This window comes from Ambystoma mexicanum, chromosome 2p (assembly GCF_040938575.1).
Source record: "Ambystoma mexicanum isolate Mex_15411 chromosome 2p, UKY_AmexF1_1, whole genome shotgun sequence".
Classification (NCBI taxonomy): Eukaryota; Metazoa; Chordata; class Amphibia; order Caudata; family Ambystomatidae; genus Ambystoma; species Ambystoma mexicanum.
Window position 1 is genome coordinate 668,951,299 of NC_090923.1, and position 15,250 is coordinate 668,966,548.

The 15,250-nt window shown below is 47.6% G+C and overlaps 1 protein-coding gene across 1 annotated transcript; it reads right to left on the bottom strand.

Moving 5' to 3' along the window:
- Positions 1 to 2,860: 2,860 nt before the first annotated feature.
- On the bottom strand, positions 2,861 to 11,523 carry LOC138566679 (mRNA decay activator protein ZFP36L1-like). Its single transcript, XM_069644247.1, has 2 exons — positions 11,338 to 11,523; positions 2,861 to 5,879 (listed from the first exon to the last, which is right to left on the bottom strand). The coding sequence occupies exons 1-2, from the start codon at positions 11,521 to 11,523 to the stop codon at positions 4,755 to 4,757; spliced, it is 1,311 nt and encodes a 436-aa protein (XP_069500348.1). The 3' UTR covers positions 2,861 to 4,754.
- Between the last annotated feature and the right edge of the window lie 3,727 nt (positions 11,524 to 15,250).

Below are 15,250 nucleotides of genomic sequence, written 5' to 3' on the forward strand. Positions count from 1 at the left end.
CCCAACAAGAAAGGTCAAACCGAAGATCAATACGGTTCATCAACCTAATACACAACTAATTCTGCAAGTCTCAGCAGCATGCTCTATTTTTTTTTTTTTATAGATTCAACAGGCAGGAAGACCATTAACTCAAGCAAGGTGTGTAAGGTTGCCAAGTTAGAAAATCAGAGGCACAGCAACATGTGTGGGTCTTGGGTCTCATGACAGGTCAACTAACATGCCAGTTACAGATGAAATATCATTGCGTAAAGGTGATAAAGGCTAATCTTGTGGTGGCCTGCCACTGGTCAATAAACCATGATTCCAATACGGGGCTGAAATAAAAATCTTGTGCAGCATCACCAAGTTTTGGGCCATAGGTTAGGGAAATGGCTGTTCACAATAAAGAGCTAGAGGTAGGGTTTGGAATTGAGGGGAGAGAACAGCTATTTAGCTTCTGCTTGTAGAGTAAAAGAGTAAAGTTAGCGCGATTCCAACAAGTTACCAGGAGTCAATTTTGGCTCCCACTGTACAAAACAATTAGACTGGGGCAATATATAAAAAAAGTTTCTTTGCTCCATATTGTCTTGCAGCATGAATTGGCTTGGGCCACAGTGCAGCAAATAAAACTTGTCCATAAAGCGTATAGATTACACCCCCCCCCAAAAAAAAAAAAATCTTCATCGACTTAAAAATCAACATGGGAAGGAACGATAGATACACTCCACCCCACCCCCCCATTTTGGACACACAAATTGAAGCACTTCTGGCAGAATAAGACGACGTTCGGGTTAATCCTATGGATATAAAATAGGAATTGAGCTCGCTATTTAAACATTATGCAAAAAAGGGGTCCTTGCTGCCGAAACTTGATCGACGTCCAAGCGTATTTGAGTGTATTTAAACGTAGTGCCTACATTAGAAGTACTGCATACAGCGCTCTTGTACATTATGTAAGAAACAATTAAGCATAAACACATGAGTTAAAATGTGTAATGTAGCAGTCTCTGAACAGCTTTGGTAGCGTTTAAGGGATCATATTTCAATCTTTCTAGATGTATATGAATTACTGTAGTCTCAAAGCAGAACTGTATATGGTGCTGCAGAAGATCAAATCCATTTGACCGTGTGGAAAAAGTAACCATCTAGTACGTTTATTTTCATATAGGTTGAAGTATTGAATTCTTCGTCAGTTAGGTTACTTTTTGTAAATGTATTTTATTGTTTCATAGGTTTCCAGTAATTTCCCTTCACACATGTGAAACCGTTACCACGAATGACGTTGTTATGACAGATCTGAAGGTCCTAAACATGGAGAACTTATGTAGAAGTTGGATTTGCAGAATTTTATGTTCTAGCTTCTTGCGCGCCAGTGGCCGCTCCTGGTCACTGGTTAATGCTGGATACCCAGGAGCAGCTTTTAGCTCTGGTTCATCCAGTGGATTCCAGGACAGAGGCCTGAAGCCAAAAAATAAATCCAAGAGTAAAACATGGAGCCAATTGGTACCCCAATAAATGTTAGGGTGCCAGATCTAATAAAAAACAGTCTGGGTCAGTGCAGCGAATTACTGTTTCACCCGAGATCAAAACGTATTGGACTTAATGTGCTGGTGCCAACTCTACTGTGGAACCTAAGGAAGCTGTCTAGAATCACATTATTAAAGCACTAGCCCCGCTTGGAGGAAGAAGGAGCAGGGACAGACATCAATGGTCCCAATGCTACTGTTAGATGTTGTACCCACAGTGTCATGAAGTCCAAAAGCAACCCCAATACTTAGAACTTTCTAGACCAGTTGTCTAGAAACTGGGTGGCTGCCACCCGACCCCTCCCCCCCCCCCTCTCAAGGGGGTGGAAAGGAGGCCCAGGAGAGGACTATGTCCGAGGTAGGGGGCCCAGAAACCATACATATTTTTTACAGGGGGTGCTCAGTATGAAAATGTGTGAACAACGTTATAGACTGACATTTGCCCTTTGGTCATTTCGGGACCACAGATCAGCGTTTTCAATCAAAGAATGGAAGCAAAGAGTTTAGGCAGCTCAGATACTGTTGCACCAATTTTGAAACGTCTAGGCCCAAGTGACATTGTAACACATCAAACCCTCATCTCTTACCCATGCACAAAAGTGACTGGAGACCCTTTGAAAAATCAAGCTTTTATTTAAACAGCAAAAAAACAATTACATGAAATTAAAATATATTAAGAATGCACACCCCTCTATATGGAAAAACACTGTAAATTACTTAAATTAAAAAACATAAAGACATCACAACTTAAAATAAATTAAAACAAGGTAAGTAAAATAAGTGTTCAAAATGACCAGCACTTACTGGGGAAATTACCACAGGCATTTTGTTATTAAACTATTCAGTTCTAATATATTTTTACACCCAACATTCGACTAAAAAGTTACATCGCTACCTTTTTTGGTTCATTTACAAACACGTCTTGCATAAAGAAGAAGCTTTGTAACCTGAGCTTCTCAACAATAGAGAAGTACTTATTTGGGGGAGGGGCAAATACAGCTGGGACAAAGTATCTAGCAGCAATAGGCACATGACGGAAGTGAGAATTGAAAGGCCACAAGTTTAGGACAGGCGGGAACACTCGCTGGATTGGACGACAGTCCTGCCTCCTCCACCCACCTGCTGTGCAACTGATGGGAGGCTTGGTGAATTACGAAGCCAGGGTGTAGATCTAGACCCTCGAAGCAGCATTACTGCTAATGTACAAGTTCAGAACAAACACTGCCTAGCACAAATTCTACCATTGGGGACCCTTCAGAGATAACAGTACTTTGCTCCTAGATTAAAGTATTCATTCAAACAGACCAGGCACCATTCACCATAAACCAACACCGTGGCACGGAATATCCCCCCCCCCCCCCCCCCCCCCCCCATGAGTAATTGAGTGGTTTCTGGAGATTTGCATTGGATTAGAACTGCAAAGACTAAAGACCTAGTCCTCTTTCACAGCTCCAACTTGTTCACTGGTTTCTTATTTCATGCTAGCTTTGTAGATACTAAGGAGCAAGCACTCGCCCCTTCCGTGAAAGTCAGTCAGTTGTATCTGGCGGACGTCTTCTCAGGCTCTCAACAAGGGTATTCCACTTTTAGCTGTCGAGAAACCCTACTTCAGAATCAAAGCAGCCTGTCAACTTCTGCGCTCAAGCTTTAGTTGTCAAATATATTCGAGCATTGGGGACTGGGGGAATAAATACAATAAATAGTGGGAAACATTAAAAAGTGCAGAGCTTGCAGAAGGAGCGCTTAAGGAGTAGGTTGCTCAAGATCAGAGTCTGGCTAGGATGGACGGGTAGACTTCAAATTGCCTGTGTAAAAAAAAACACTAACCAGACCACCTTTGGGACCACAAGCTACGAACTGACTTGACTGCCAAGTACGTGGTTATTCATGGCATCAGTTATGAAGCAACTACCCGATCTGTTAGGGTAATCTTAAACGAGCACCAAGTGTACCAGGAAGGCCTCACATCGCAGGTCACACTGCCCATCAACATACCTTGCAGCCAAGTACCAAGGTAGCTACTATGACTGGCAAGGCAGAGCACTCCTCATGGGAGGAGGCCTACCGATGGGTGGAGGACAATGAAGGAGTTTACAAGGGGACAGTGAAAGCTGAACGGGCTTCCACTGTAGTCTCTGTGGGAAAAGACTAATCACCACTATTCGACACTGCACCATAAAGGCGGAATAAAAGACTGACATGTTGCATGTATGCCAAGCCCATTTACCTGGCGCTGCTCATAAGGTGGCAAGGCATCCAAGAGTTATCGAACCACCATCCAGTGCGGAGGGTTCCTAGACAAACCCAAAGAAGGGTTGGAGTCATGAGAAAACCAATTCAGTATGCCACGGTATACAAGAGAATTGTAGTCACTCTACCCCCACCCATCACAGGTTCTCCTTCGTGCTTTATCCCAAACTGGCATTCCCTTTCCACAATAGGACTGCCCATTATCAAATGAAGATCTGCACCTACTGTTTGCGTACAGAAATCAGTACAAATATTACTTCATCAAAAGCACAGATCACGTCAACAAAAAAAAGTGATCCATGGACATGTGTGATAACATTTTGCAATTTTTGCTTACCAATACTGATACAGAACCTCCCAATTTTAGTCTAGAAACTACAGTAACATGCCATTACATAATCCATGATTTAAAGCAAAAATAAATAGATTACAGAGGATATGTCCCAAAAAAGTGGATAATGCCACAGGACCTCCAAGATATCTGGGTTCAGAGCATGGCAGAAGTGCAGCCAACCTAGTATAGCCCGATAATCAGAGCCCACTTTGTGTCACAGTCACCACCCCTCAACGCTAATGAGATTCAATCATTTTACAGTTATGTTTGCACAGCAACCATGAACACACAAGTATTCAAACTTGTGACCCCCACCCCTTCACATGACACCAGGTGGTGCTCGTTCAGAGCCAAAGCTGGCCTCTGATCTTGTGGTCAAGGAATCTTTAACCAATACTGTACAGTTTAGACACAAGTACCCGCCGCAACATTCTGGGTCATTTAGCACGAACACGAGGCACCCACATTTCAAGCTCTTACTCATACCAGTCCAGCACTACTTTGCCGCCCCAACAGAGAACCATAGTCCTGCTCACGAAAACCCCATTGATTTAGCTTGATCAGCTGCAGACTGCACAAGAATAGGATTGTCCAGGTGAGATAGGCACAGGCGTGAGGGTGAACCAACTGAAGCCCCCTCATCTTAGTCCAGTCCTCATCACACGTCAGTCATCAGGAAAGGAGATCCGGCTGAAGATTGGGAGCCTGCGCCCTGTAGCGTCGCACCCAGGAGACTCCGAGCCACTGCTACTGCTGCCCCCGGAGCTGCTATACCCATCCTGCTCTTGGTCGGATAGAGAGTCTCGGGAGGGGCTTCGACAGAGCTTCAGTGGCAAGCTAGGGAAGGAGAAAGCATTACGCCCCTTTAGAGTCTGCAGCAGGTCCGCCGGGGTCACAGCATCAGAGCTCCGAGAAGAAAAGAAGGAGGTATTGGCACCACCAAAGCACCCAGACATATGCGCTGGGCCACCAGACTCCCTCCCCGAAAGGGTGGTAGAGAAAAAGCGAGGTGGGGCACCAACATGTGAGCCCAAGGGGTCTTCACTGCTAGAGGAGAAACCCTGTGCATCAGGGAAGACTGGAGAATGGAGTCGAGGACTCTGGGAAGTGGAGGGTGGAGGGGATGTAGAGCTGGCACGGGAGAAGTGGAGCGGGTCCTGTAGGTTAAGATGCTCTGAAAAGGATGAGGTGGAAGAGACACCAGCGAAGCTCAGGCTCTGGCGCAGAAGAGGAGGGCGAGAGCTGCTACTGAAGCGCTGCTCCTCAGCATTGTGGATGAAGTGGCAGCGGGCACCATAGGGGCAGAAGCCAATGGTATGGAAGGTGCGGCATAGTTCCGTTTTGTACTTTGGGTGACGGCTAAGCCCCCGCAGCTCCTCTGGTCCGTGGGCAAACTGGCACTTGGAACCATATTTACAGGTGGCATTCTCCCGGTAAGTGCGGCACTGCTCAGTCTTGTAGCGGGAGGACAAGCCAGGTGTGGTAGGAAGGCTCAGGCCTGGTGGAGGCATGCAGGGGCTCTCAATCATGCTGACTGAGCGGTCCACACGAAAGGGAATGCTGTGCAGCAGGCTGGTGCGTGGCAGCTCAGCCTCCCGGGTCCAGTGGCTGTGGAGAGGCCATGGAGACGAGTCATTCAGATGGTCCATGCTGTTGCTACCACCAGTACGATCTGTGCTGGATAGGGCCGCTGGACAGGCAGAGAGGGCCCGCTGGAATACGCCAGATGTTTCCCGGAAGCTTTTGGCTAGTGAGATTGGATCCTCCAGCATGCTTAGCTTCAGGAAATCCTGCAAGGGGAGAGGCAAGGGGTTAGTTTCAGTTAGTAAAGGGCAGTCACGTCACAAAAAGGCAAACATTGTCTGGCAAGCAACAGTTAAAGCAGCTCTATAGACATGCAAACATTCCAATTTACACAAAAGGCCCACACCACTGTTTGACGAGGCATATCAACCACCAACAGTGTTGGAGAGAACCCACAAGACCAGTCACGAAGTATGCATGTGAAAGAAGCAGAATATGACACCACACCAGTTTTACTTGGTTAGCGGTGTCCTGAGGCTATTATAGAAACTAACAAGTACAAGAGTCCTACACTACTAGGCTGGCCACAAGGCGATGGTGTATGCACTCTTTAGAAAGCAAGATGCACCTCTGCCATTAAGGGTGCCCTTAAGGTGATCATCTTGTGCAGTGCCATCCCATCAAACTTTAGCAGATTATAGATGGGACAGGATGGCCACCACAGTAGACGTTCACCAAATGCACTGTACATTGTAAGGCATGAGCAAAAAGCAAAGAAACAAATCCCATATTAAAAAGGAGACTGATCACGCCATGTAGGATTTGGCACCAAGCCCTGGCGATTGTGCCAGCTGTAAAAGTTAAAACAAATCACTTTGGACTTTTGATATCAGATTCTAACTCTGTGAAGACCTGAATCTACAGCTGGAAGTTTCAGAGCAAGAAGGCTTCACGCAGGCGACTAGTGTAGTCTGAACAGAAGGTTTCAGACCTGCACTGTGAGAGTTTTCCAAACTCCTCAATCTTGGTTCCAGATCCCAAACACCACCTGGAATTGAATCCACCACTTCATTGGAAGCAGCTATGTACCACTCGACCACAAGCCTGTGCTGAACCCTTTAATGGAGAGAAGGGCTGCTTCAGAAAGGTTACATGGTCCAAGTTTGGCACCATTTTGTGTGTTGGGTTTTTATAATGTACATCTACACTGTTTGAAGATGCAACAAGGGGGGTTAAGAACAGGGATGACAAAACAGCCCTTCTAGGCCTTGTGACATTCAGATTGTGCAAGTGCAGTAATAGAAGTACAGGGAAGAGAGGGGGAGGGGGGTTGGAGGGATAAGTGAGCAGGGGCAGAAAGGTACACGTGGTAAGTGCAAAGAAAGGGCAAGAGGGTGGGAGCAGACCCAGCCAGGCTAGTACAGGTGGCAGGAGCCTAGAAAGGCAAGTGCGGGGGAGGTTGGGAGAAAAAAAATAAAATAAAAAAATTAGAGGAAACCAACCTTCGGGTTAGACTTCTAGGGGAGGGGAGGGCCTGGTGTCTTGAAAGAAAGAATCAGAAGGAACTAGGTAGCCTGTCGAGAGGTAAAGGGCAGAATTAGCAGGGAAGGAGCAAGAGAAAGGAGGGTATTGAGAAGCTTCAGAGATCTGGCTCAAGTCAGAGTGGCAAGAAGGCCATTCCAGAGGGAGGCACATGCAGGGGAGGCGGTTGAGACCAACCTCCCCTCCCCCCCCCCACTCTCTGCTTGCAGAAAGTCTGATCTACAGAGCTGGAGCTAGAAGACTGAAGGGCTCTAGCAGAGAGGTATAGGGAGAGAGTTTGATGTAGTGTGGTCCCAGGCTCCAAAAATCCTTGTGGGTGATAGAGGGTTTTGAACTTGATGCTCGCAGCTACTGGGAGCCAGTAGAGATTAGGGCTGTAGAGTGCGTCCCCATGGCTCTTGAGGCAGAGGATAAATCTTGCAGTCCTATTCTGGATTAGGATAAGGGACGAGTTGGGTAGGTGGAGGAGGAATAGGCTGTTTGAGTAGTCCAGCCTGGAGAGGACCAGAGCTCTGGAGACACCAGGTTTCTGGGGGGCGGGTGGGTAGCTAGGGCCATACGTCGGTCCATAAAAAAATAATTGGGAAAAAAAGTGCTCAACTCCCACTCGATAATGAAGGTAATGTATCACGCATATTGTCTTTAACCTTGGCAGGACGTGGCTCCTCAGTGAATACACTGTAGAAACTATGAAGAAAGTGGGCACACTTGGGCAGCCATTTTGAGACGCTACTGTGTTCTCGCAGCAGAAGTAATCTCAGCATACCAGTGCCCAGCCAATCCATGCGCGTTATTGCAACAGTTGCTGTATTTAACATCAATTCTAAAATAGCTGCTCACAGGAGTTTTTCCGTTCCCATTAGGGCGCCAATTTGTTGTTTTGACATTTACAGATTCAAGTGCTCATTAATACTCCTGTAAACAGAACAGCTCCCCTCCCACGTTTCTTATGCACTTATCAGATGTACATTTCTGACTAACTTTCACCTGCCACTTGCTGGCTGCACTACCATGGTTTAAAGCCCTTATTTATTCTATTTAATAATTATGTTTTCTCTCTCCCCCCCGCCTTACACACCCCCCTGCCCATTTTCCTTTCCCATGCACTTGTGCTTTCTTAAATGTCACTGGGCCTAGTAAGATCGCTGGTTTTGGTTCCCCTCCCTTTTCGCCTGATCCCGCTCTGAAACACTTGTGTACGAGCGCGATATAACTATCATTTCATTGAACAAGCCATTATCGATGCCAAAGTAGCCCCATCGACATCCTCCATGTAGGTATCCTAACATTAGGCAACCCACCCGCAGCAAACAAATCACAAGAAACTTCACCCTACGTGTGTAGACCACCACCACCCCCACTCCAAAGCAGGGGGTTGAGGGGAGAGCTTCCTGTTCGGCCTTATTGGCGTCCATCTGACCAGGACTTGCTACAAGTGGACCCCGAGAATAATGGTGCTATCTCCCCACAGAAATCCACGCATTCATGCGATGTTGGAGCCTCTCCAATTACAGCGATGAATACAAGAGGCGCTCTTTCCCGCCTGAAATAAAACAAAAAAAGCCCATCGGAGGCAGGCAGGGAAATGGTCAGCTGCAAAGCTAACCCGCCACAAGTCCCAGCATCGCCGAAGCCATTAGCCCAAGGACAGCACCGCCACTGCAGGACGAGAAGAAAATCAAACTAGGACACCTTCCCACCAAGATTCACAAGCCTCAGGCAATAATAGAGCCAATGCAAAGCGTTGCAGTAAACGGTGAAAGGAAGCTACATACGCAACAACTTCAGCGCAGCAGCGACCCCCGCCAAACAAATTTACAAGACCGACAACCCCCCTTCCAGCCGGTTTAGACTAGACTCCATAGGTCTAGTTGGCGAGGTCAGCATCGTGGTAAATTTAAGGTGCAGCCAACGACAGCGAATATCGCATAGAAGTCGGTAAAGGGGTTATGCAGTAAAGGCAATGTTGTTTTATGCTGTGGCCACTTTTGGATCAAAATACATTTTTCCCCAGACATTTCATATCTGCTTATATGAAAAAAGGGAGACACTGCTCAGCCCTCCCCAAACCTGCATTGGGCATCCTTCGCACCCCCTGGGTTATGTATTGGAGATGAGCAGGATAGACCGGTCCCACGTGCCCGTCTCCCCAAAGCAGACAAGCACACCGTTCAAGCATGGACCCCGGTGGACCAACTCGAAAACTAGGTTCAACTCCAGATGGATTTGAGTCGAAAGGGAAAGCCTGCTGGAGGTCCTAAACCGAAAACAAAGTGTTAACACCTCGGATAACCGATGACGCCAATGGAAAGTCCTATTGAGGCCTTTGTAGATGCAGAACCCCAGACTGAGTGTAGCCAATGTCAGCGCGCCCGAAACCCCTCCACTCGCTTTCGGTATAAAGACAAAATGATCCACAAATCTGCTAGCCCACCACAACCCACTAGAAGTCTCAGTTACCGCCACACTGGGATCATTGCCAAGGTACTCTGCAATTAATGAGCCAGTGCCCAAAACTTTAATTAAAAAACCTCACTTACAGGGCCCAACAAGTACCCATGCAGGTTTGAGAATACTCCGATCGAGCCCCTTCCTACCCTCCCATATTCCCCTCAATGTTCCGACACCTCTTCCTTGGTACAGAGAGTCTTTGGGAACGGACCTGGGTTCTTCATCAGCTCCAGCCAGAGGAACGTGGTGAGGTTTTGGGAACTCCAATGACATACCCATGTCGAAACCTCAAATAAGTCTTAAAATCAATAAGATGACGGGGCAAATGAGGTGTCGCACTTCGTACCAGTGTGTGTCCTCTACGGCTCCTGGTGCTGCTGCACAAGGAACCCACATGCTCTGCCGAAGGTTATACGATTTCACAACAGGGCATGCTGGATCCCTTTAACCTCAACAGCACAGGCCACGCGGCGGCGTGTAGGATCTGACTGGCACGCGGACGCCTGCTTCACAACTCTAACCCCCCCCCCCCCCCCGACCTTCAGAGTGCACTCACAGCTGCAGTTGGTCAAGAAAGAGTGCCGTCCATTACGCCACAAAAGAGCGTCTTATTTTAACGATGAAATACCCACTACATAAGTCTTATGGTCAGCAGGAAGAGCAACAAGCCCCAAAATCCACACGCTAACAGAACGGGGCCTACCCCCGCAGCATCTGTTCAGCAACCTACCCCCACCACCAGCACACATGACAAATTAAAAGCAGATTAAAAATGCCCGTCAGGCCTCCACGTTCTTCCATTAGCAGCAGAGGGTTACAAAAGACACTACTATGGCGGGAAATTCAAGAGCTCAGGCAGTTGAAGCATGACGCGCGCTCCAAAGAGCCCCGGCAGCATTTTCTCGGCGTTTCTTTCTAGTTAGATCACGTCAAGTGGACTTGCCGTGCACCTGTCGCCGGCGTTATGTAATATTTTATCCAATACCGTGCCAGTATCCCCTGGTCTTCGGTATGGGATACCAAAGCAGTGAGTGGGCTACTTAGATCACTAGAGAAGTTTAAAGCGATACAGTAACGTGGGATACCCAGAGATACGAGTGCGACACAAACAGCAATAGAAGAAGAAAAAAAAAAAAAATCACGGGTTGGGGGCTAACAACCGCCCCTTTACAAGTCTGCAGGCACGATATGCATCAGTGTGAAACAAGTAGCCCTACTTCCACCCTCACAGCTCATAATTGGGCTTGCATTTGCCAGGAACAAACATGTCCGACAGACGAAAGTAAGCCTACGTAATACTTCAGGTGCACAATAGGAGTGCACGCGCCCAACCCTACCGTCTTCTGGAAGATAACATATGGAACTTTGAGTCAACCTAAAAATAAAAAATGGGGGGGGGGCAATATCTGCAAGTTCGCTTGAGTGCTTTAAAGCATTGCAATTTGTTTTTGTATGAATTCGGTGAGAAACAGACAAGTCGGGGGGAAAAAGCGTGAATTGAGACGTTATCTTGGAGAGTGCCGCGTTACTCTATCGGACTTCAAACAGCGATGGAAAGCCACTACGTCTGAAAAAAGCAGATATGCCACACACTGACTGGGGGAAAAATGAGGGGGGTGGGTCCTTTTTAAACATTGTTAACTTGTATCCCGGGCCGGTGAAGACTCAACTGCAGTGCGCATGATGAAGGGCGTGGGCAATACCATGGTCGCGCCGGGGGGCTCTGCTCACCTTGCAAAGGTCCATATCCAGCTCCAGAAAGGGGCTCAGCATGTCAGACGGCATGGTCGCGAGCTCAGCCTGATGCACGAGGCCTTCCTGTCCTCCAAAGGAGCTCTGCAATGAAACAGCCGGTGGCCGACCCTCACGTGTTGCTTTATGAGACTTGATGCTCTGTCCGGACTCCTCCTCCGACATGGAGGGGTGGCCAGCTGATCAGCGAGCCCCGCCTCAGCCAAAGCCCTGCAAGGCACCTTCGGGAGGCGGGGCTGTTTAGTCTGTTCCCCTCCCCCAGGCCTGAGCAGCGGCGTTGAATCCGGTGTCAACTTTCTGAACTAGTTCTGATGCTTAACAGCCACCCGGGGGCAGAGGCCTTCAGTTGTTCCAGGTCAGGTGTGAGTAGTTTCTCTGCGTTTTGTAGTTCTGATGCTTTACAGCCACCTCGGGCAGAGTTCTCGACTTGTTCCAGGTCATGTGTGATTAGTTAGTTTCTTTGAGTGCTGTTACTTGAGGTTTTGCTATCACATAAACTCAAGTGTCTTAATGCAACAAAAAAAAACATGGCGGAGCAACTCAAGATGATAAAGCGAGATCTCTGCTGTGCTTTATTCATTATCCCAATCATTGACCATTTAAAGCATGCTGACTAGGCAATACTTCCTCTACTGCAGGGGTCTGCAACATTTGCCTCTCCAGATGTTTCGGACTACAAATACCCTCCATCAGCTCTAGCCAGGATAGTCAATGGTGTGGGATCATAGGATTTGCAGTCGAAAAACATCTGGAGAGCAGTGCAGGTTGCAGACCCCTGCTATTACTGGTCCTGTATACATCATTCGTGTCCACAGCACGAATATAAATCAAGAATACTATCACACAACTCAAGGGCCATTATAAATTCGGCCCCAGTGGCCTGCGCCCTGTAACTGGACTAAGCAGAAAAAAGTGAATTCTGGGCAAAATCCTTTCGTTTCACCCGTTTGTATGCAAAGCGAAATTGTTTTCGAAAATAGTTCCTTCTTGAACATTTATTTTGGAGGCAACGAGGGTTTGCTATGGTTGTGCAAAATTTCGGACGTTTGGGTGGTGGGTCGGGGGGCAAGACATTTCACACGCCCAAATTAAAGCCACTCAAAAAGCTAAATTTGGCCAACAGTGGTGAAACGGGGAAACAGTCCACTCTGGAAAGCGAAAATAGAGGATCATTTTGCCCACCCTTGTAACCTGCAAGTCACACAAAGATTTCTGAGACAGGTAATGCACCCAATGGACTGTTTTTATTGTCTTGTTTCTAATATTGTATTCAGCTAATGAAAGCACTCCCTCCAAGAATGCCTCTAACCAGGCGTTGAAGAGAACATGCTTAAAACTCATTAAACAAGGGTGTGGGAGGCCCTGTACTGACAACAAACATCCGTCAAATATCCTGCTCTATGGAATTTCTCCCACTAAGGATGGTCTACAGCCACGTTTTTGCTCACTTCACCCTTCACAGAGCAATAGTCTCCTCTGAACAAGAGTACCATCAGCAACCCCATACACATGTTTCGGCCTTATTGGGCCTCCTCAGTGAGGTGATGCTGAGCCTCTCTAACACATGTCTGGGTTTACTGTTGGTACTCTTGTTCAGAGAAGAATTGCCTAGCATTTCGGTGCTGGACTACCCTGGTGGGTGGGACCAGACTGATATGAAAAATGATATTTCCTCTCTGTGAAAGGTACAGTGAGCTGAAACGTGGTTGTAGACCCTCCTGAGTGGGAAACCTCCCATAGAAGAGGTTATTTGAACCGTGTTTGTTCTCAGTAGAGAGGCTCCCACTATTTTGTAACATTTATATAATGCTTGGGGTTTAACCCTCAGTTACCAAGGGTAATCCAGAAGTGGCCCCTTGCTCACTATGCTTAGAGAGGCACATCTTCATCTCACTGATGAGGCCCTACTAGGCCGAAACACCTATGTCGGGGGGAAATTCTGCCGGGGTCGGCCGGGCCGTCCGCGGACCTCCAGGCAGGGAGGCCCCAACTCCTCCCGTGTATATCCCAGATGAGATGAGATAGAGTATGAGACGCACACAAGGAGCAAGGTGACTCTGCTGTTTATTAGACAAAACGGCAGGGATGGGTCAAGGAGCGTACGCGTTCGTCCTGACACACACACAATCGTGGGGCTCGCAGGCCCTTTTTACTGTATTATGACGCGCTACTTGCGTCACTTCAGAAAGTTAACAAAAAACCTATCGCCACTCTTAATTGGGTGTTCGAGTGGTAGGGTTAGTATAGCACACATATAGAGAAAGATATTAGTGGACAAGGTGTAGTCAGGTGGTATATCTGGGTTGTCCCTACAATTAGATACATGAGAATTGTTACATGAAGACTCCTGAGGATTGGCTAAATTTGCTGGCGTCAGTGATAAGAGCCCCATGTTCTGATTGGTGCGCCCGTGAGCTTCCCAGCCTGGGACCACCGTCGTTCCCAGCTCTCGGTGTACCTGTAAGTTGCAACAATGTTTCACTATGGGTACATGCAGACAATGTGAGGACTTATTCATAGCTGGACGGGGGACCGCTCCCACTGTTGCAGATGTCCATTGAGCCTTTCAAGTGTATCTGCCAGTGTCTCGTAGCGAGGGATCCAGACGCCTCTGTTCTCCTGGGTTTGGCATCTCGTCAGGTTCGGCTTGGTCACGTGGGGAGGGACCGTGAAAGAGGCAGAATTCTGCACAATTAATATTGTTTTTCTACTGCGCGTCTGGTTTAATTTGTCGGTGTGACTTTAACGTTGGTGCGCGGAGTACGAGGTTGCAACATCGTGCCTTTGATGATTTGCTCTTGGAACGTGGGTTTGCAACATTGCGACCTTGGCTGGTTGCTTCGCCGAGCTCATTCTGCAGGATCAGCAACTGACTCTTGCCTTGTTGATGTCCACGGGAGCTCTTGTTTGAGGCCTACTTGGGCCTGGTGCATAAGTTGTCCGTTTGGTGCACAGGTGCTTTAGGTTATAGGAGCATATAATTTCATGACCAGTATTGTCTTCATTATACTTCTCATGGCGGTAACTGGTTTCAAGAGAAGCGTGAGCAAGCTAGTAGAAGAGTTCATGACGCGTCTTGCGTTTCTGCATTCTGAAAGCCTATGTAAAAATAATAAAGATGCACGTCCGTGAATATGCCTGTCGCCTACGTCATAGCACTGAGTGTATTCTTCGTGTAGGTTGGTGTGGGAATGTCCAGTGTGTACATTTGTACAGATGTGCTTCCCGTTGTTTAGGTCGTCATGGCATCTCTAACGACGTGTAGATTTTAGTCTAGTTGATCCGTGCCGCAGGTGTCGGCATGGCCAGTGCGGGCTGCTGGGCAGGCAGATGGACACATCCGTATGTTCCTGTACCAGGGTATCTGGTCGTCTGGTAAATGGACAAACTCTTCTTGTGGCGGGTGTTTGGGTCGTGACCCTCTAGGCCAAGCGCGAGAGGCGAAGGACGGGAGCCTGGTCTTCCATTCTCCCACTTCAGTCCCCCCTCTGGTCGACTTGTCGACCACAAACATATCCTTCTCGTTATCTTCTCTTACTCGCCATATCTTAGTTATTCCTCCGAGATGTCCATAGTGGTTTACATGATCTTCAAAGGACCAATACATATATTCACAGGTACCTCCAGGAGTACAGTATACCCATCTTCCTATGTAGCTCCTGGGGTTTCTTGGGTTCTCGATCTTCACTGATGGTGGGTCTAGATGGTTGGTAATTATTTGGGTGCGCAGCTTCTCCCTCTCCTGTATTATTACACCTGTATGCTGGCCGTCATCTGCTGGCATCAAGGGGTGCATTCCCACCATTTCCAGCAACTCGTCAGTAGTGCGTGCCTTCCGTGCCTTCCAAAATCTAATTATGATCAGGGTAGCTCCAGCCAATATAGTACAGCC